The sequence below is a fragment of the Abramis brama genome (assembly GCF_963993115.1).
Source record: "Abramis brama genome assembly, chromosome: 5".
Classification (NCBI taxonomy): domain Eukaryota; kingdom Metazoa; phylum Chordata; class Actinopteri; order Cypriniformes; family Leuciscidae; genus Abramis; species Abramis brama.
Window position 1 is genome coordinate 1,120,998 of NC_139967.1, and position 20,196 is coordinate 1,141,193.

Below are 20,196 nucleotides of genomic sequence, written 5' to 3' on the forward strand. Positions count from 1 at the left end.
GAATCCTGATTGGACAAAAGTCTGTTTTTTTTATTATTATGGCTGAATAATTGTTTGTTTGATAAATACTCAGTATTTCACTTTGACGGTTTGGAGACTAAATGGTAAAGAATGTGAAAGTGAATAAAAGTCCCTTTTGGTGACTGAAATAATCTGATTCTTATTTTTACTTTCGTCTGTATTTGTTTTGTTCCAGTTGTGATGCTGATAAAAGCCTTTAAATTAATAAATGTAAATATTTATATGATAAACAATGTCTTTTTATTCAAAGAATTTCCAATAGTGAATTGCACTCAAGACCATAAATGTTGTGTATTTTTTATGATGCACTTTAAGCTAATCTCTGAAACGCAAGTTTTAAGTGAGATGAGTCCAAAATACAGAATAAAACTCATTTATGAATTTCTGTAATTTGCATTTAAAAAATAATAAAAAATGTATTATTTTTAAATAACTGAATAAATCTATTTCAAATTTATTTCAATTTAATTTAATTTAAACATCCTAACTCTGCTACACTATTGTATTTTGTATATTTAAATGTAAAAAATAAATAAATATTTAAATATATTTAATAAATTAATATATATGTATTTTTTATTAGTAGTTGCTATTAATATTAACAAATACTTACATTTAAATAAATAAATGAAATGTAAATCACATTCACATGACGTTCGATTGCGTCACGACGTCGTGGCGTCACGTGACTTGCAGCTCAGCTGAGAGGAGAACGTCATGGCGGTGTAGAGCGGATTACACTCAATGTTTACATTCTGTTCATCGTCTCTTTTCTGGTTTTTCTCCGGTTTCACCGCAACAACACTCATCTTCTGCGACTAACTCGGAGAGCAGGTGAGTTTTCGGCGATTGCTGTGCTTTATTGACCGGTTTCGGAGCCGGGATGACGGTTCCGCCCTCCACAAAAACAACAACAAACACAAACGACAACTACAACTACAACAACACACTCTCTCCTCGAGATCTAACGACAGACATGTATGTTTAACACCGAGTAACATGAACACAGGAGCTGTTTAATCACTTGCACTGGTCGAGCTGTCAGTTTAATGATTGTCAAACTAGCTAAACCTAGCATTTCTAGCCATCTAGTGCACCTATCTAGACTGTATACTTGGTAAACTACAGTTTTAGGCATCATCAGAGTCTTAGTTGACTTCTCACTGCTGTCTAGACTAGGTTTGATCTGTACTGGAATCAACAGCTGACATGTATACTGTTGCAAACCATAATAAATAAGTGTAGGTATATGCTTTTATTATCTGACCTAACGTTACCTTTGCAAATTGATTATGTGATTTGGCATGTGAGATCAGACACTCCTGCAAGAGTGTCAGCCTCACTAAACCACTTCTGCAGGATTGAAAAGCATGATCTGTCAGATACTCCCGGTTAGGATAACAGCATAACAAGCCTTTTTGTTTGCATAGCCTTTCTCTGATTGGTGTTCATTACCTTTCTTTCAGTGAGTCCCTTCAAAACCGGTTTCCTTCTTAATCCTCCTCCTGTTTATTAGTGGTTGACTATGAGTTTTGATCAGGTTATATAAGGTCACATATTACTCCTGCAAGTCTGACACGCATTAATAAGCCGTTATCTTTATTTATTTAATCTATTATATTCTGTTTGAGAATAAAGGCTGATGTTTTGAAGCTTCCCCATTACTGTGGTTAAGTTCAGATCGGTATCTGTGCACTTTATTCTGCTTCCTTTTCCTTTGTTTTTCTCTCAAATAGTGTGTGAGAAAGTATGCAATACCGTAGTTTGCTACAATAACACACGATCCGATTATTATGTTGCACCTTATGTCATCGTGTAAATATGTTGCACTATATAGTGCAAATTACATAGTGTAATTTGCATTTTACAATTTTGTGTAAATATGTGTTATGATGATCTCTTGCAGCCTTTCTTTCTTTCTTTGAGCGTCAGAGATCCAGATCCAGATCCAGGTCCAGATCCAGATCCAGGTCCAGGTCCAGATCCAGGTCCAGATCCAGATCCAGATCCAGATCCAGATCCAGGTCCAGATCCAGATCCAGGTCCAGATCCAGATCCAGGTCTGTACACCTTCACTGTAACGTCACGTGTCAGAAATGCATTGCATGGAATGTGCGCATGTTAGTGCATGAGTGAGATAAAGCAGTCGTTCACTTCAGAATTAAAATTTCCTGATAATTTACTCTCCCCACGTCATCCAAGATGTTCACGTCTTTCTTTCTTCAGTCGAAAAAAATTATGGTTTTTGAGGAAAACATTCATTTTCTCCATATAATGGACTTCAATGGGGTCCAACGGGTCGAAGGTCCAGATGTGAGTTTCAGTGCAGCTTCAAAGTCTCGACACGATCCAGCCGAGGAATAAGAGTCTCATCTAGACAAACCAGCCGACATTTATAACAAATAATAAACATTTATATACTTTTTAACATGAAAATCCTTTTCTGAAGATAAGAAATATTGCCGTTATTAAAGCCTCCTCAGGAGTTGTAAAGATCGGCGAGACCTTACGTGACTCTGTTTATGACCTGAGGCCAGAAAAATCATTCATAAATCCTGAGAGCTGCACCATTCTGGAGAAACTGACATCTTTTGTACAGTGATTTCACAATTTTCTCAATGATTCTGTACAGACAACTAAACAAAAGAACATGATTTGCTAGAGGTTCTGTCAAAATGTTAATTGCTGCAGAAATATTTAACTAATTTGAATGAATTATTTTAAAATAATCAGATTGAATGAGTGACTGATTCAGCTCATAAAGACTGAGTGAATCAGTGTTTTTGAACAAATCTCTTGAATTAATGATTCATTATCTTTATTTAAATATAAAAGCTGATTGACTCTATTATGATCTCTACTGTAGACATCAGTGTTTGAATCCCAACTATAAACCTTTATCCCAGTTCTTCTGTGATAATGTAAATTATTGTAAGACAGAAATAATAAAACTGTCATCGTGACATTATTTTTATGACAATTAAATTGGCATTACTTTAATTTAAAAACATTTTGATTACTATAATGCATAATGTTTAATAACATTTAAATCATAAAGCTTTTATATATCATGATAGTATTTGTTTTAATTTGTGTTTCTGCTGATTTAAATAAAACATAATTGTATACAGAACTGTTTTACAGTAATGAGAATTTACGGGTGAATTTGCCTTGAAAATAGCCTTCATTTCATTTATGTAAAATATAATTTCTTGTTGTTTGTGAGGTTAATATTTGCACAAGTGTGTCTATAGGGTAAATCCATGCGATCTATAGGTTCAGTCTCATCGGATGCGGTCCTGTATTGATCCGCTTCAGCATGATTCAGCAACAGCCGAACGGCTCATTGATTATGAAATGTTTGATTGATTCTGTCGTTGTTTGTGAAGTGGAAGGAGGGATGCTCTTATTGACGGCTGAAATGAGAACTATTTAATAAATGCAAATGCTAACATGCAGATAATCTGCCGTCTCTCAGGTCGCCTGTGGCCTGCGGATCCGCTCTGCCCAGCTGTCCCGGGGCCATGGTGAGACCTCTAACCCTCATTCTCTCAGATCGCTGATCGCTGATGACTCTGATTAAATACGATGCTTGTGTTGTGAAGGTTGAGGAGGGGCAGCAGAGTCCGGAGGCCCGCGAGAGCCCGGTGCCGGAGGACCAGCAGGTATCACACGCTTCAGGGAGAACTCTATCTGTCCTACTTCTCTCGTGTCGTTCTGACACCCACATAATGTTTTAATTGTTCATTTGAGCTCTTCTTTGAGAAGTTCACATGGAGAAAACGAGGATGGAGTCGCAGAATCCAACAAATAATCACATCCAAAAAATAACAGTTTGTGTTTACATAATATATGTGTGTGTGTACTGTGTATAATTATTTTGTATATATGAATATATGTACATGCAAATATTTCTTAAATGTATACATGCATGTGTGTGAATTTTTATATATGTATGTATGTATATATATATATATATATATATATATATATATATATATATATATATATATACACACAAAATAATTATACACCGTACACACACACATATTATGTAAACACAAACTTTTATTTTGGATGCGATTAATCGTTGCACAGTCTGCGAATATTAATGTGCAAAAAGGCTGCTATTGAAATATTAAGTCTGCATAATGTTCGGTTTGACATTATGACTGAAATAAATAACTGTTGTACAGTAGAATGTACGTCTAGTAATATATTGATAATACACTATAATGATTTTTTTAAATATCACACAATATCCAAATTTGTTTTAATTTAAACATTAAACCTCTATTGTGCAGCAGCACTTTGATTGGCAAAAAAATGATTACAGATTACATTTTAAAAGACTCAATCTTGTTGTTAATAAGTTTTATGCATTCATTTGATTACCACCTTTTTTGATAATGAATTTGTATTACATGCATATATATATATATTTATATACAGTATATATTAGGGCCCTAGTAATGGTGTGTGTAATGGCAGGTCGTGTTCCCGCTGCTGCACGGCGAGTGTGTGGAACATGTCGGGAGGGCAGAGGAATCTGTCATTGCCTTAACCAGCTACCGCCTTCACATCAAGCTCCAGGAGAACGCCATCAGTGTACGTGTTTCTCTCATACACAACAACACCTGAACATCTGTGCCGAGATCTGACTCTAGTGACGTGCGGAAGATACGTGTGTGAACAACAATCCTCCCCCATCATGAGTGAACACGCCCCCTACTGCTGATTGGCTCACTCTCTCCTCCCCCATCATGAGTGAACACGCCCCCTACTGCTGATTGGCTCACTCTCTCCTCCCCCATCATGAGTGAACACGCCCCCTACTGCTGATTGGCTCACTCTCTCCTCCCCCATCATGAATGGACACGCCCCTACTGCTGATTGGCTCACTTTCTCTCCTCTCCCATCATGAGTAGACATGCCCACTACTGCTGATTGGCTCACTCTCTCCTCCCCCATCATGAGTGAACACGCCCCCTACTGCTGATTGGCTCACTCTCTCCTCCCCCATCATGAATGGACACGCCCCTACTGCTGATTGGCTCACTTTCTCTCCTCTCCCATCATGAGTAGACACGCCCCCTACTGCTGATTGGCTCACTCTCTCCTCCCCCATCATGAGTGATCACGCCCCCTACTGCTGATTGGCTCACTCTCTCCTCCCCCATCATGAATGGACACGCCCCTACTGCTGATTGGCTCACTCTCTCTCCTCCCCCATCATGAGTGAACACGCCTCCTACTGCTGATTGGCTCACTCTCTCCTCCCCCATCATGAGTGGACACGCCCCCTACTGCTGATTGGCTCACTCTCTCCTCCCCCATCATGAGTGGACACGCCCCCTACTGCTGATTGGCTCACTCTCTCCTCCCCCATCATGAGTGGACACGCCCCCTACTGCTGATTGGCTCACTCTCTCCTCCCCCATCATGAGTGAACACGCCCCCTACTGCTGATTGGCTCACTCTCTCCTCCCCCATCATGAGTGGACACGCCCCCTACTGCTGATTGGCTCACTCTCTCCTCCCCCATCATGAGTGGACACGCCGCCTACTGATGATTGGCTACAAGAGTGTTGTGCTGCTCGCTCAGATCCACTGTCAACAGCGCTTCACAGAAATCGTTTACTGCAACTTTAACAAAAATTTAAGCATTATTCAATATATTTTCTCAGTGACTGATACAATCTCTGTAATGGAGTGCACTTGTTTGGATTGCACTCAAACACACGTTACACTCAAGGCCTAAAAGACACAATTGTGCTGTTTTTGTTGTCTCTCTGTGAACAGGTCCCACTGCAGCTGATTGAGAGTGTGGAGTGTCGGGATCTGACACAGCTGCAGCTCACCTGCAAAGACTGCAAGGTCATCAGGTGCGTCTGTGTAACAGCGCTGCTTTGACTAACAAATGTGTCCTCGCTCTGTCTCAGTATCCTCAGTGGTGGCATTGTGAGGTAGACAGTAACTTTGTTTTCTCTGGAATAATGTGCACTGATGAATCAAGCAAAATAATGTGTGTTAGGAAAGTAAGAGCGCGTCCCAATACACATACGTATGCACTATTCTATGCCGTTTTGTACTATAAATAGTGTAAGTAGTGTGAAAATTCCAAAATGGATAAAGTGCGCTTTAAAAAATCCCGCATGATACACTTAATTAACAGGAAAAACGAAGTGTGGAATGTTGGACATTTTATGCACTCGACTTTTGCAGTGTAATTAATTATGTAGCGAAGGGGGAGGGGCATCAGACACGGATGATGAGTAACAAAATAACCTTATAAAGTTCATATCAGGGGTGATTCTAGGATTTCAATATTAGGGGGAAATATTGTGGAAAACAAACCCACTTCTAACATTAACATGACATAAAAATACCAATATCACCAGTAGATGGCTGCAGAGGACCACTCATTGCCATTTCCACTCTCTTTAATAGCTCTTTTTGCATGTTTTGCTTTTGGATTTATTACAAAATGATAATGAATATTATAAAAATCTTAGCAATTTTATTGCACTGAAGTATGAAAGCGACTTACAAATGAGAACAATAGAAGCAGTTCAACTAACAATAGGACAACAATATGCTTCCCAGTTTAATCTAACTGCATGTATTTTTAAAAAACGTTTTTATTTTATTTTATAAAAGATATAGTAGAAGATAAAGTGTTAGTATTAATGGATCAAGTGTTGCCAAAAAAAATGTAGGAGGATCTGTTGACAGAAATGCAATATCATATACATAACTATGTTTAAAGAGCTTACATAATGAAGCGTTGTGTGTTTTTAGCTTAGAATGAGGCATTTCTCTCTACACACACCACGGGTCCGCTTACATCCACATGTTTCTACGGTGGCCCTGAACGGACAAGCGCGTTTCGTCACTATGTTGTTCTTCGTGCAAAGAAGCGAACTAAAGTCAGCGAATAAAACACTGACACAATGATGAACAAGTTACAATAATATTCGCAATAACATCGTTTTACTGAATAATTAAGGCGAGACACTACAGGTGAATAGGGTAAAAAATTTAACTAGCAGATATCACCATTAAACTTTCCCAGTTGATTACCTACATTAATATGAGAAAAAAATGTATTACAAGTTTTCTGTAATTTAATGTTTAAATATGCAAATTAGGCAATATCTAATTAAATATGCGCTAATTTGTATATATTTTAAAAAACGAAATCTGAGTATTGGATAAAGCCAGATTAAAAATTATTTTTTCATTGTGTTAACATATTAGATGGGGAAAAAATTACAGAGGCATTTATGGATATCTACTTTTGTTATCCTGTAAATCAGAATATACTGTCAATAGCCTTAAAAAAATGTTTTTTGGAATAAAATGTTATATAAATCAGGCTAGGAATAATATATTTACAAATCCCTCTGTAAATGTCTTCATAATATAACTAGGTGCAAGACTGGAGAGTTTGGTGTATATCGGTGCTACTGAAGTGGAGATTTCGGACTTGGAGTATGAGAGAAAGGTCATTTTGAGAAAACGGGCTTTAAAGATTTATCATCAGCCAATGAGATTGCGCATTCAGCCTTTTTACTTTCGCGATTGATTGCTGATAAAAAGGAAATGCCCATATTTGGATCCGACAGCATTGTACAGTGAAGAGAGAGCTTTCCAGCCGTGCCTGTGATGACAGATCGCGGATCGGCGGGATGATTTACAACGACAACTTTTGTTGAATTTACGCGAAATCTACAGACGCAAACAGACAAAGTGTAGTAAAATAAAGACCTAAATTTGTATTTCTGACTTTTTTTCACAACAGTCTGAAAGAAGACATGTTATTGAAGACAAATATCCAAAAATCTCAAAATTGACCAGTAAAAAACAAAACAATGTTTTTGCCTGCCGTGTCTCGCCTTAAGTAAACCTAATTTCTTAATTTATCTTTGTAAAGAAACCTCATTGCTTTGCCTACTCTCTGCTGTCTCAGCCGACGACATCACTTCTGTTGGGTGCAATTCACAACCTCACCACTAGATGCTGCTAATAATTACACACTGCACCTTTAAATGTAACCTGTTGTGTTCAGGTGTAAGTTCCAGTCGACGGAGCAGTGTCAGGATTGGCTGAGGAGGATTAGCGCAGTTGTGCAGCCGCCGGCCCGGTTGCAGGAGCTCTTCGCCTTCGCCTTCCTCTCGTGCAGCGCGAGTGTGTCCGCTGAGGACAGAGAGTTGCATGATGGGATCTGCCGTGCAGGTACAAACATTTCAGGGCGGTTTTTACAGGTTCTTACTGATTAATTTCTGACTAATTGAAATGAGTTTAAGCTAAAGCAGTAAAATTACTATGGAATGCCAAAGCTGCCGAAATAATAAATAAACACACAAATAAATATAAAAAGAAATGTAAAATAAATAAATAAATAAATGTAGAAATAAATACATATATAAATAAATAAACTTGGAAATAAATAAATGTGGAAAAAATACAATGATACATAAGGAAATAAAAGTATAAATGCACATTTATTTATTTTTAAATTTCTTTGTATATTTATTTATTTATTTCTTATTTTGGCAACTTTGGAAGTCCATAAATTACAAACTGGAAATAATTAGAAACCAAAATTAAAACTGAGAGCAATCAATCAATAAACCTTAAGTCATATTTAAAAAAAACGAATACAAATATAAATATATAAATTAACAAATATATATATATATATATATATATTAGTGACAATTTTTTTTTATTAAAATGAAAACTAAAACATATAAATAACAGCTCATTCAAAATACTGTATATACTAGTCTTAGTATATACTAGTACAAAGTATTTATATTACATAACTACTATATATAAATAATACTAAAACAACACTGGCGCCAGGTTTAATGAGTTTGAACATTAAAATAAGTGCAATCTGTATTATCAGATAAATTCTGTCATGCATTGAAGGATAAAATGCACTAATTCTGTTTATCAACACAATCTTTTGCAATATAGGTGTTTATGAAGCAACTTATAAAAACGGAGCAAAAAAAGACGTCGTCTGGCTTGATGCAAGATAAACACAAACAAACAAACAAACACTTTCTATTTCTGTAAATCAGGAAATGCTTCATGTAAAACTTTAATCACAGACACACCTGTTTTTTTGCTTATGGTTTTACTGAATCATCGCAGCAAGTACATTGGTCAATAAAGTGAGTTTAAATGCATAAAAATGTATGTTTTATTTAACATTTAGTTATTGGAGGTTTGCATAAGTATTCTGATTCTGCATTTCACTGATTTTATTCATTTTGAGGAATATTGAATCTTTTTTGTGCAAGTGAGATGAGTAAATGTTCACATTTAGTCTAGAACTACAATAATCATCAGGTACACACACACACACACACACACACACACACACACACACCCCTCAACATGAGGACAGGAGAGCTGTCAGTCAATAAATAGGAAAACAAAGAAACTTGCGTTACTAATTTGAAAAAGTAACTCAGATATTTTGTTGTAAATTTTAAAAGTAATGCGTTACTTTACTAGTTACTTGAAAAAGTAATCTGATTACGTGACTCAAGTTACTTGTAATGAGTTACACACAACAGTGGAAATGCTTGAGTTTTTAATCCCAGACTCACCGGATGTGTGTGTGTTTGCAGGAGGACATCAGCGGAGGTTTAAGCGCGAGCTGGAGAGGATGGGCTTCGACACACACAGTGCCTGGAGAATCTCCAACATCAACACACACTACAGGTGACGCACCTGAAACACACACACCGCTCGCTCGCTCGCTCGCTCAAGCTGCTTCATCACCAGACGTGTGTGTGTGTGTGTGATCTCTCAGGGTCTGTGCCAGTTACCCAGAGCAGATCATCGTTCCCGCTGCGGTCTCGGACCAGGAGCTGGAGAGCGTGGCAGCGTTCCGGTCCTGGAAGAGGATCCCGGCTGTGGTTTACAGGTGTTTCTGAGCTCGCGTTTTGTGAAAGGACTGTTCTGGGATCAGTACAGGTTACGCTATATTGACAGTAGGGTTGGGTATCGTTTGAATTTTAACGATTCTGATTTCGATTCTTAATTTCGATTCCAATAAGGTAAAAAAATAAACTTAGATATCATTCACATTTTGGGCCCTATTTTAACGATCTGAAACGCAAGTATCAAGCGCGAAACGCAAGTAACTTTGTGGGCGGGTCTCGGGCGCTGTTGCTATTATACCGGCGGGATAAATGACTCTTGCGCTCGACGCAAATCTACAATATGTTGGTCTGAAGTAGCTTCATTACTCATAGGTGTGGTTTGGGCGTAACGTGAAATAAACCAATCAGAGCGTCATCTCACATCCCCTTTAAGAGCAGGCGCGCTTGTTCCATGGCGGATTGCTATTATAACGGCGGATTCGCCAGACGCGGTTCACAGCCGAGGAGACCGGCGTTCTCGTCAGGGCCGTAAAACACAGAGAAGTGACATTGGGGATGGAGAAACACACGATGATAATTTGGGTAAATGTGTAAGCTAGATTTAAGCCTATTTTTTCACATCTTCATGGACACAACAATAATTTCCCTCTTGTGTTAATATTTTTCCTTGTAATAATGTATGATTTTCTAAAAATGAAAACTGCTGCTTCTGTGTAGATGAGAGAAGCAAAGTGTGTGTGTGTTGTGCTCACGCTACATTGATTATGGCCAAGCATGCGCCTTTAAAATAGCATCTGAATAACATGCGCAACGCGCCACTGACTTTAGACTGGGTTTCTCCTGGTCAGTGGCGGAATTGTTTTCTGAAACTGCAAAATAGCACCAGGGAACGTTTGCGCCGGATCACGCCTCCTCTTTTCGCTGAACCGCCCCGGGAGCGCAAGTTCATTCCCTAATTTACCAACGTGCGTCTGTGGAGGGAAGAGTCCGCTGTGCGTCGGGTGCAAAATAGGAATGATTCATGCGTCGTGTACAAAGTCAATTGCGCTGGGTGCGAGATAGGGCCCTGAGTCTTATTGCAAAATATATAATTGTAGCTGAATATCATGAACACAAATCAATTAATTAAGCATTAAAATTTCTCAGGCCCCAAATTACATGTTTACCATTTTAATTTTCCATTTCATTAATAATCAAAAAAATAAATAATCTATTTTATTAGTTTACTTAAATTTTCATAATCATAATGGAATTGATTTAATTTAATTAATTAAATGTGTAAAACGTCAACAATTTAATTATTTTTTATTTTATTTTTTTACAGTATTAGGGCTCTTTGAAATGTTTTATTTTTTCAGAAATTCTGTGATGTTTGTTTTCATGTTTCTGGATCGATGATTTAATACAAATTTATGATCAAAAACAGATAATCAAATAAATGCATAAATAATTGCTTTTATTAAAGTAGATGTTGACATCACTAGTATCTTTAACTTCTGTCTATAGTTATGCTACAATTTTCTGTCCTAATCATTTGTTAACAAACAAGTATTCATTACTTCAGTGACCTCATTGTTTCTGCCTTAAATTATCACATTGTTTAAATACATTTTTAGCTAACTGTGATTTTGTACATGTACATTTCTAAACTACACAGTCTCCTCTGATAACAGATCACTCTAAACTGTAATGTGGACTGTAATTTTCTGTAAAGCTGCTTTAAAACGATGTGTATTGTGAAAAGCGCTATACAAATAAATGTGAATTGAAGTTATATAGATAAAACGGATGGTTTTAGCTCTGAAATCTGATTGGATGAGCCACACTGTGTTAAAGTACTCACCTTTATCTCAACCTTTGACCCAGACACCAGAGTTCGGGCGCTGTGATTGGTCGATGTGGGCAGCCAGAGGTCAGCTGGTGGGGTTGGAGAAATGCTGACGATGAGCATTTGGTTCAAGCCATCGCTAAAGCCTGTGTGACGGATCCGGCCTTGAACGCGGCTCATGCTAACGGCTCGTGCGTTCACCATCACGCCAAACCTCCGCTCGGCGACTCCGGTGAGTGAGCGACTCCGGTGCGATCGCAGAGGTCAAGGTGCTTAAAGTACTTGAATTTTACTCTAGTTCTGGAAAACCCTGGAAATCAGCCATATTTAAGAAAAGGTGCTTTTCTTAGGAATTATTGAAAGACAATATATGTAAAATTAGTGTTTAATTTTATTGATAAAACAATCTTTTCACACAAAAATGTATGTTGCAGTCTGTCTAATATAGATATAGAGGCACTTCACATGGCTATGAGTGTGATATTGCTCATATAAATATCCAAGTATGTGATACAGCTTTTATTCTTCAAGTCAATCATAAATTCATGGAAATAAATCAGTTTGAATAAGGAAAGCGATATCTTTGTCATATTATCCTTTAAATGGTTAAAGTTTCCGCAGTCATTGCATGTGCTGCACTTTATTATTTTTATTGATCTATTTACCTTTCTTAGAATTTAAAAGATAATAAAGATATTGTTTGTTATAAGTGAGACCCAGAAAGTAGTGCTTAAAGTCTTTCATTTTACAGTGTCTGTACGAACCCTGTGATTGTTTTTCCTGCTAAATCAACGCAGCTGCTCATTTACTTCCTGTTTTCACATCAGGTTCTCACACGGCCAATGGGAACGTAGAGGCGGAGCCCAATGCCACGCCCCCTCAGAAGCTGTTAATAATGGACGCCCGGTCGTACGCGGCGGCGGTAGCCAATCGGGCGAAAGGAGGCGGGTGTGAGTGTCCAGGTAAAGCAGAGCACATGCTAACAGCAGAAACATGTTCTCCCTGATAGGGCTGGCAATCGAATACTTGCTATAAAATTTAAATTTCGATTCCTCTTATTTTTATTATTATTATTATTCCTCGCAAGGTTTAGTTTCTGTACCTGAAAATCTTAAAACACTGTTTATTTCAATCGTATCCTTGTTCAGTTGTATCTATTTGTTGCGATTTCTAATTTTTATTGTCTTTAATAATGCTTGAAGTTTATATTAGTTGGGCTAGTTGTTCTTCTATGGTGCTTTTAAACCACAGGCAAACGCTCCTTGTGTAAGAGTTCTTTATCCTGATGATTTGTGTTCTTGATATTCAGATACAATTAAATGTTTTGCAATAAGACCAAATGTGAATAATGTCTAAGTTTGAGTTTTTTTACCTTATTGAAATCGGAATCGTTAAATTTCAAACGATACCCTTATTCCTGATCTCTCTCTCAAACATCATCCTCTGTGTGTGTGTGTGTGTGTGTGTGTGTCCTGTAGAGTATTACCCCAGCTGTGAGGTGATGTTCATGGGCATGGCCAACATCCACTCCATCCGGAAGAGCTTCCAGTGTTTGCGGACTCTCTGCGCTCAAGTCCCGGATCCGGTCAAGTGAGTGTTCATGATGAGCCGACCTGCAAACACAGCAGAACCGGCTCGACCCACAGCTGATGCTCTTCTGCTCAGTGCAGATGTGGTTACAGAGACAGTGTTGCTTTTATTTACTAATGCACTGATTTCAAAATTCTGGTCAAACTAGAAACTTAAAAATATAAACGTTCGATATATATATATAAATATATATTCTGTGTGTGTTCTGCGTGTGTGTTCTGCGTGTGTTAGCTGGCTGTCGGCGTTGGAGGGCACTAAATGGCTCCAGCATCTGTCTCTGCTGCTGAAAGCGTGTCTTCTGGTGGTGAACGCTGTGGACCGGGACCACAGGCCTGTGCTGGTGCACTGCTCCGACGGCTGGGACCGGACGCCTCAGATCGTGGCTCTGTCCAAACTCCTGCTCGACCCCTTCTACAGGACCATCAAGGTCTCCAGCACTCTCGGTTTTATTTCAGAAGAACACTGCAAAAAATGCTTTTCTTACTCAGTGTTTTTGTCTTGTTTCCAGTCCAAATATGTAAAAATTCTTAAATCAAGATGCATTTACTAGATGAGTAAAATACCATTAGATATTACGTCTTGTTTTTGGGGGAAATAAATTAAAATTAACTGTTGTTGCTTAAAAAAAAAAGTTAAATTATCTGCCAATGGGGTCAGAAAAATCACTTAACAAGACATAATATCTTATGGCAATTTACTGTTTTACTAAATGCATCTTGATTTAAGAACTTTTACATATTTGGACTGGAAATAAGACCAAAACACTAAGTAAGAAAAGCATTTTTTACAGTGAATAACATGCAACATTTACAGCATGGCAGGAGTGTTGTAAATGTTAGTTCACATTCATGCGTAACCTGAGCGCAAACTGCCGTTTAATATATCATCTCTCTCTGCTTTTATGGACACAATAAAGAGAGGAATAGTTTTTTAGGGTTTAATCGTTCAAAGCTGGGAGTTAGACTGGGTAATGTCGCTGAGAAAGAGCCTTGTGCAACACCACGGGTTCGATTCCCTGATATAAATGTACTCACTGAATGCAATGTGGATAAAACTGTCCGCCAGTTGTATAAATGTAAATATCAATCTCAATACTTATGTAATCATAGGGTTCTAGCCTAGTTAGGGATATGAACATTTTGGCCGATAACCGATAATTCTTTATATTTGAAAGCCGATAACCGATATATATCGGCCGATAAATCTAAATCCAAGTTTTTATATAATGTTTGAGAGCCTGATTACAAAAACAAAAGTCTCACCAGTAAAATCCATGTCTCAAACACACGATTATAATGTTCTCATGATAATTTTATGTAGCCGATATGACAGACTTGCGCTGCACATGTTGCGCTGAACTGTATTTTCCTTTTTTAAAGTGATTTCAATCATATTTCAAGCAATTCATAATCATCATGTTGAACAGTGCGCATCTGAAGAGTCTCAGCTGAAGGAAAAAATACATTATTTATCAGCTTTAATATATCAGACAAATTTTCTTTTTGGGCCGATAACGATAACATTAAAAATGAACCGATATCGGCCGATATATCGTGCATCTCTAATCCTAGTAGAATCAATGTCTAGTGCACCAAGTAAAATACATTTAATGATTTGCTTTATGCACTAATACAGTATAATAATATAGTAATAAAGAGCAACATTTATGTACAAATAAAAAAGCTGTGTTGGGACTTTTTTGAATCATTGCGTCTGAGTTTTGAATTGATTCACTGGAATGGAGAGTTTGAAGTGCATCGCTGTTGTGAAGGTTAAGATGAAGAGTTTGCTCTCGTCTGCGCAGGGTTTCCAGGTGCTGGTCGAGAGCGAGTGGCTGGACTACGGTCATAAGTTTGCCGAGCGCTGTGGTCACGGTGAGAACGCGTACGACGTGAACGAGCGCTGTCCTGTGTTCCTGCAGTGGCTCGACTGCGTTCATCAGCTCCAGAGACAGTTCCCATGCTCCTTCGAGTTCAACGAGGCCTTTCTGGTACTCACTGTCATTGCTTTGATCAGCGCTTGAGATGAACATGCAGCTTTTATACACACTGCAAAAAATGCTTTTCTTACTCAGTGTTTTTGTCTTGTTTCCAGTCCAAATATAGAAAAATTCTTAAATCAATTTATTTACTAGATGAGTAAAATACCATAAGATATTACTATATGTCTTGTTTTCTGGGGAAAGAAATCCAAATGAAGTGAGTTTTTGCTTAAAACAAAAATAATGTTATTTTTTTATAAAAGAAAAATAATGTTAATTCAAACGGAAACAATATTATTTTTCTTACCCCATTGGCAGATCATTTTACTGGTTTTAGGCAAAAACTCACTTAATTAAAATTTCCCCCCCCAGAAAACAAGACTTAATATCTTATGGTATTTTTTTACTCATCTAGAAAATGCATTTCGATTTAAGAATTTTTAGATATCTGGACTGGAAACAAGAAAAATACTAAGTAAGAATATCATTTTTTGCAGTGTACATCACATCGAGGGCTGTGTTTGTGCCTTTAGGTGAAGTTAGCGCAGCACACGTACTCGTGTCTGTTCGGGACGTTCCTGTGCAACAGTGTGAAGGAGCGAGAGGATCAGTGTGTTCAGGAGAAGACGTGCTCGGTTTGGACTCTCCTGAGACCGGAGAACTCATCGTTCCTCAACATCCTCTACTCACCGCGCTCAGAGACCGTACGTCTGCTGGCCCGGCTCACATAGAGGGCTTAGAGGGTTAACGACACACTTTAGCTATTTGAAATAAAATAATAGATTTTTTTTTTTTTAAATATATATAAATAAATAAATAAAATAAAAAAGTATATATATATAAAAATAAATATATATATATATATATATATATATATATATATATATATATATATATATATATATATATATATATATATATATATATATAATAAAATAATAAAATATGAAATAAAATAAAAAATAAATAAAATTAAATATAAAATAATAAAATATGAATAAATACAATTAAATATAAAAAATAAATAAATAAAAAATAAAAAAAATAAAAAAAATAATAATAAAATAAAATCAACAAAAATAAAAATATATATTATATATAAACAATAAATTAACATGCATATATATATATATATATATTTATACATACAGTATTGTAAAAAAAATATTTGTCAAAATACAGAAACCTCACATTTCAAACTTAGTTTATTTTTATTTCTCATTTGGTTTAAATTGATGTACTAAAATAACTAAAATTGAAATAAAAATTGATACATTTTATATAGATGTTTAAAAAAACACCTAATAAAAATGACAAAAAATCAAAATGAATAACACTATAAAATAAAAATAAATTCAAAAATATTAATATTACATTTTAAATAATATTATAATTAATATTAAAATTTCGAGCAGCACAACTTATTTCAACACTGATAATAATCATAAATGTTTGAATCATGTGACACTGAAGACTGGAGTAATGATGCTGAAAATTCAGCTTTGATCACAGCAATAAATTACACTTTACTATATATATACAGATGATTTACATTATAATAATATTTCACAATTTTTACTGTATTTTTGATCAAGTAAACTCAGCCTCACTAGGAATCTCTCCGTCAGGTTTTGCACCCAGTGTGTCACGTGAGGAATCTGATGCTATGGAGCGCCGTCTACCTGCCTAACTCCGCCCCCTCCACGCCTTCTGACGAGTCATGTGTGCCTAACTCCGCCCCCTCAGCCTCACCTGTGAGCAGGTAAATGACACGTGACTTATGCGTTTCCTTGCCTGAACACATTTTCAGTTGGGATGACTAACCCTAACCCTAACGGCCACAATATCAGCCGATATATGTTCATTTTTAATGTTTTTGTTATCGGCTTTATAAGAAGATTTGTCTGATATATTAAAGCTGATAAATAATGTATTATTTCCTTCAGCTGAGACTCTTCAGATGCGACTGTTCAACATGATGATTATGAATTGCTTGAAATATGATTGAAATCACTTCAAAAAAGGAAAATACAGTTCAGTGCAACATGTGCAGCGCAAGTCTGTCATATCGGCTACAGAAAATTATCATGAGAACATTATAATCGTGTGTTTGAGACATGGATTTTACTGGTGAGACTTTTGTTTTTGTAATCAGGCTCTCAAACATTATATACAAATTTGGATTTAGATTTATCAGCCGATATATCGGTTATCGACTTTCAAATATATCGGCCAAAATTCTGATATCGGCGCATCTCTAATTTTCAGCCTTTAACCACTTTTCACTAATTTCTCCACTTAAACGTTCCTGTAGCTCAAACTGTAGAGCATTAAGCTGGTGTGTTTTGTTTGCAGGTTACCAAAGACTCGGTCGTACGACGATCTGCACACATCGTGTGAGGGTTTGACCCCGACCCGCCGCAGCAGCGACCCCAGCAGGAATGAGAAGTGGCAGGACCGTCTGAGCGTGAGGATGAGCGTGACCAAAGAACCGGACAAGAGCCGCCCCGATCCGAGACTCGGCTTAAACACCAGCGACTCTGAGGCATTAAAGGGGGCGGAGCTTTCTGTGACTGACAGCCAACTGGAACAGGAAGTGAGAGAGGAGGATCACAGGAAGCTGGAAGTTGTAAATAATACGCCTGCCTTCGATATTCCAGATAATTTTGAGAGTGGGGACCAAATGTTTGGATCACCAGAAGATATTAAAGATCACGCTGTGGAACGTTCCACTGAAAAACACCCACCTAAATCCCAGCATCCTCTTTGCTCTAACGAAAACAGTGAGTTGCTGTCAAACGGGTTAGATCTACATAATCACGCCACCTTTACAACTACCCATGATGCTTCAGAATCAAGCAGCCAATCTTCCATGGAGAGTTCTTCCAGTCCGAACCACACCCTCAACGGCGTCTGCTCACCTTCCCAGCATCCCGTTCATCCGCTTTCGGCCAATCAGGACGGGTTGAGTCTTCACAGTGACGCCGTGCAGGTGCGCCTGCGCGAGATGGAGGCGGGGCATCAGCTGCAGGTGGAGACGCTGAAGAAGCAGGTGCAGGAGCTGTGGAGCCGTCTGCACGTCAACGGGAAGCTGGTGAGGAACACACACTCGCTACTCTATGCACTTCCTGTGTTATATTGAAACGCTTTAGTGATGGTAAATCTACGGTATAGCACAACACCGCGAAACTTAAAAAGGACGAAACAGCGAAATTTAAAAAGGAAATATAAGTTCACGACACAACGAAATCAAGCCACGACACAACGAAATCAAGCCACGACACAACGAAATCAAGCCACGACACAACGAAATCAAGCCACGACACAACGAAATCAAACCACGACACAACGAAATCAAGCCACGACACAACGAAATCAAGCCACGACACAACGAAATCAAACCACAACACAACGATATCAAGCAGTAACAAAATGAAATCAAGCCACAACACAACGAAATCAAACCACGACACAACGAAATCAAGCCACAACACAACGATATCAAGCCACGACACAACGAAATCAAGCCACGACACAACGAAATCAAGCCACGACACAACGAAATCAAGCCACAACACAACGATATCAAGCCACGACACAACGAAATCAAACCACGACACAACGAAATCAAGCCACGACACAACGAAATCAAGCAGTAACAAAATTAAATCAAGCCACGACACAACGAAATCAAACCACGACACAACGAAATCAAGCCACGACACAACGAAATCAAGCCACGACACAACGAAATCAAACCACGACACAACGAAATCAAGCCACGACACAACGAAATCAAGCCACAACACAACGATATCAAGCAGTAACAAAATGAAATCAAGCCACGACACAACGAAATCAAACCACGACACAACGAAATCAAGCCACGACACAACGAAATCAAGCCACGACACAACGAAATCAAACCACGACACAACGAAATCAAGCCACGACACAACGAAATCAAGCCACGACACAACGAAATCAAACCACAACACAACGAAATCAAACCACGACACAACGAAATCAAGCCACGACACAACGAAATCAAGCCACGACACAACGAAATCAAGCCACAACACAACGATATCAAGCAGTAACAAAATGAAATCAAGCCACGACACAACGAAATCAAGCAGTAACAAAATGAAATCAAGCCACGACACAACGAAATCAAACCACGACACAACGAAATCAAGCCACGACACAACGAAATCAAGCAGTAACAAAATGAAATCAAGCCACGACACAACGAAATCAAACCACGACACAACGAAATCAAGCCACGACACAACGAAATCAAACCACGACACAACGAAATCAAGCCACGACACAACGAAATCAAGCCACAACAACGATATCAAACCACGACACAACGAAATCAAACCACGACACAACGAAATCAAGCCACGACACAACGAAATCAAGCAGTAACAAAATGAAATCAAGCCACGACACAACGAAATCAAACCACGACACAACGAAATCAAGCCACGACACAACGAAATCAAACCACGACACAACGAAATCAAGCCACGACACAACGAAATCAAGCCACAACAACGATATCAAACCACGACACAACGAAATCAAGCCACGACACAACAAAATCAAACCACGACACAACGAAATCAAACCACAACACAACGAAATCAAGCCACGACACAACGAAATCAAACCACGACACAACGAAATCAAACCACGACACAACGAAATCAAGCAGTAACAAAATGAAATCAAGCCACGACACAACGAAATCAAACCACGACACAACGAAATCAAGCCACGACACAACGAAATCAAACCACGACACAACGAAATCAAGCCACGACACAACGAAATCAAACCACGACACAACGAAATCAAGC

The 20,196-nt window shown here is 37.9% G+C and overlaps 1 protein-coding gene across 13 annotated transcripts in view; it reads left to right on the forward strand.

The window, feature by feature from the left end:
- The first annotated feature begins 721 nt into the window (after nucleotides 1-721).
- LOC311083421 (phosphatidylinositol-3,5-bisphosphate 3-phosphatase MTMR3) overlaps nucleotides 722-20,196 on the forward strand; it is a 29,836-nt gene continuing 10,361 nt past the window's right edge. For 3 of the 13 annotated variants that reach the window (XM_084114936.1, XM_084114925.1, XM_084114929.1), the window contains exons 1-18: nucleotides 723-855; nucleotides 1,928-1,973; nucleotides 2,010-2,045; nucleotides 3,500-3,548; nucleotides 3,627-3,686; nucleotides 4,513-4,629; nucleotides 5,824-5,906; nucleotides 8,093-8,259; nucleotides 9,672-9,765; nucleotides 9,857-9,970; nucleotides 11,796-11,989; nucleotides 12,585-12,719; nucleotides 13,236-13,347; nucleotides 13,579-13,774; nucleotides 15,152-15,337; nucleotides 15,862-16,032; nucleotides 16,957-17,090; nucleotides 17,684-18,422. In XM_084114936.1, the coding sequence (XP_083971062.1) occupies nucleotides 3,546-3,548; nucleotides 3,627-3,686; nucleotides 4,513-4,629; nucleotides 5,824-5,906; nucleotides 8,093-8,259; nucleotides 9,672-9,765; nucleotides 9,857-9,970; nucleotides 11,796-11,989; nucleotides 12,585-12,719; nucleotides 13,236-13,347; nucleotides 13,579-13,774; nucleotides 15,152-15,337; nucleotides 15,862-16,032; nucleotides 16,957-17,090; nucleotides 17,684-18,422 (2,505 nt within the window). In that variant the 5' untranslated portion in view covers nucleotides 723-855; nucleotides 1,928-1,973; nucleotides 2,010-2,045; nucleotides 3,500-3,545. Of the gene's footprint in view, nucleotides 856-1,927; nucleotides 2,085-3,496; nucleotides 3,549-3,626; nucleotides 3,687-4,512; nucleotides 4,630-5,823; nucleotides 5,907-8,092; nucleotides 8,260-9,671; nucleotides 9,766-9,856; nucleotides 9,971-11,795; nucleotides 11,990-12,584; nucleotides 12,720-13,235; nucleotides 13,348-13,578; nucleotides 13,775-15,151; nucleotides 15,338-15,861; nucleotides 16,033-16,956; nucleotides 17,091-17,683; nucleotides 18,423-20,196 lie in introns of those variants that run through there. The other 10 variants (XM_084114928.1, XM_084114931.1, XM_084114930.1 and 7 more) reach the window with 10 other exon arrangements.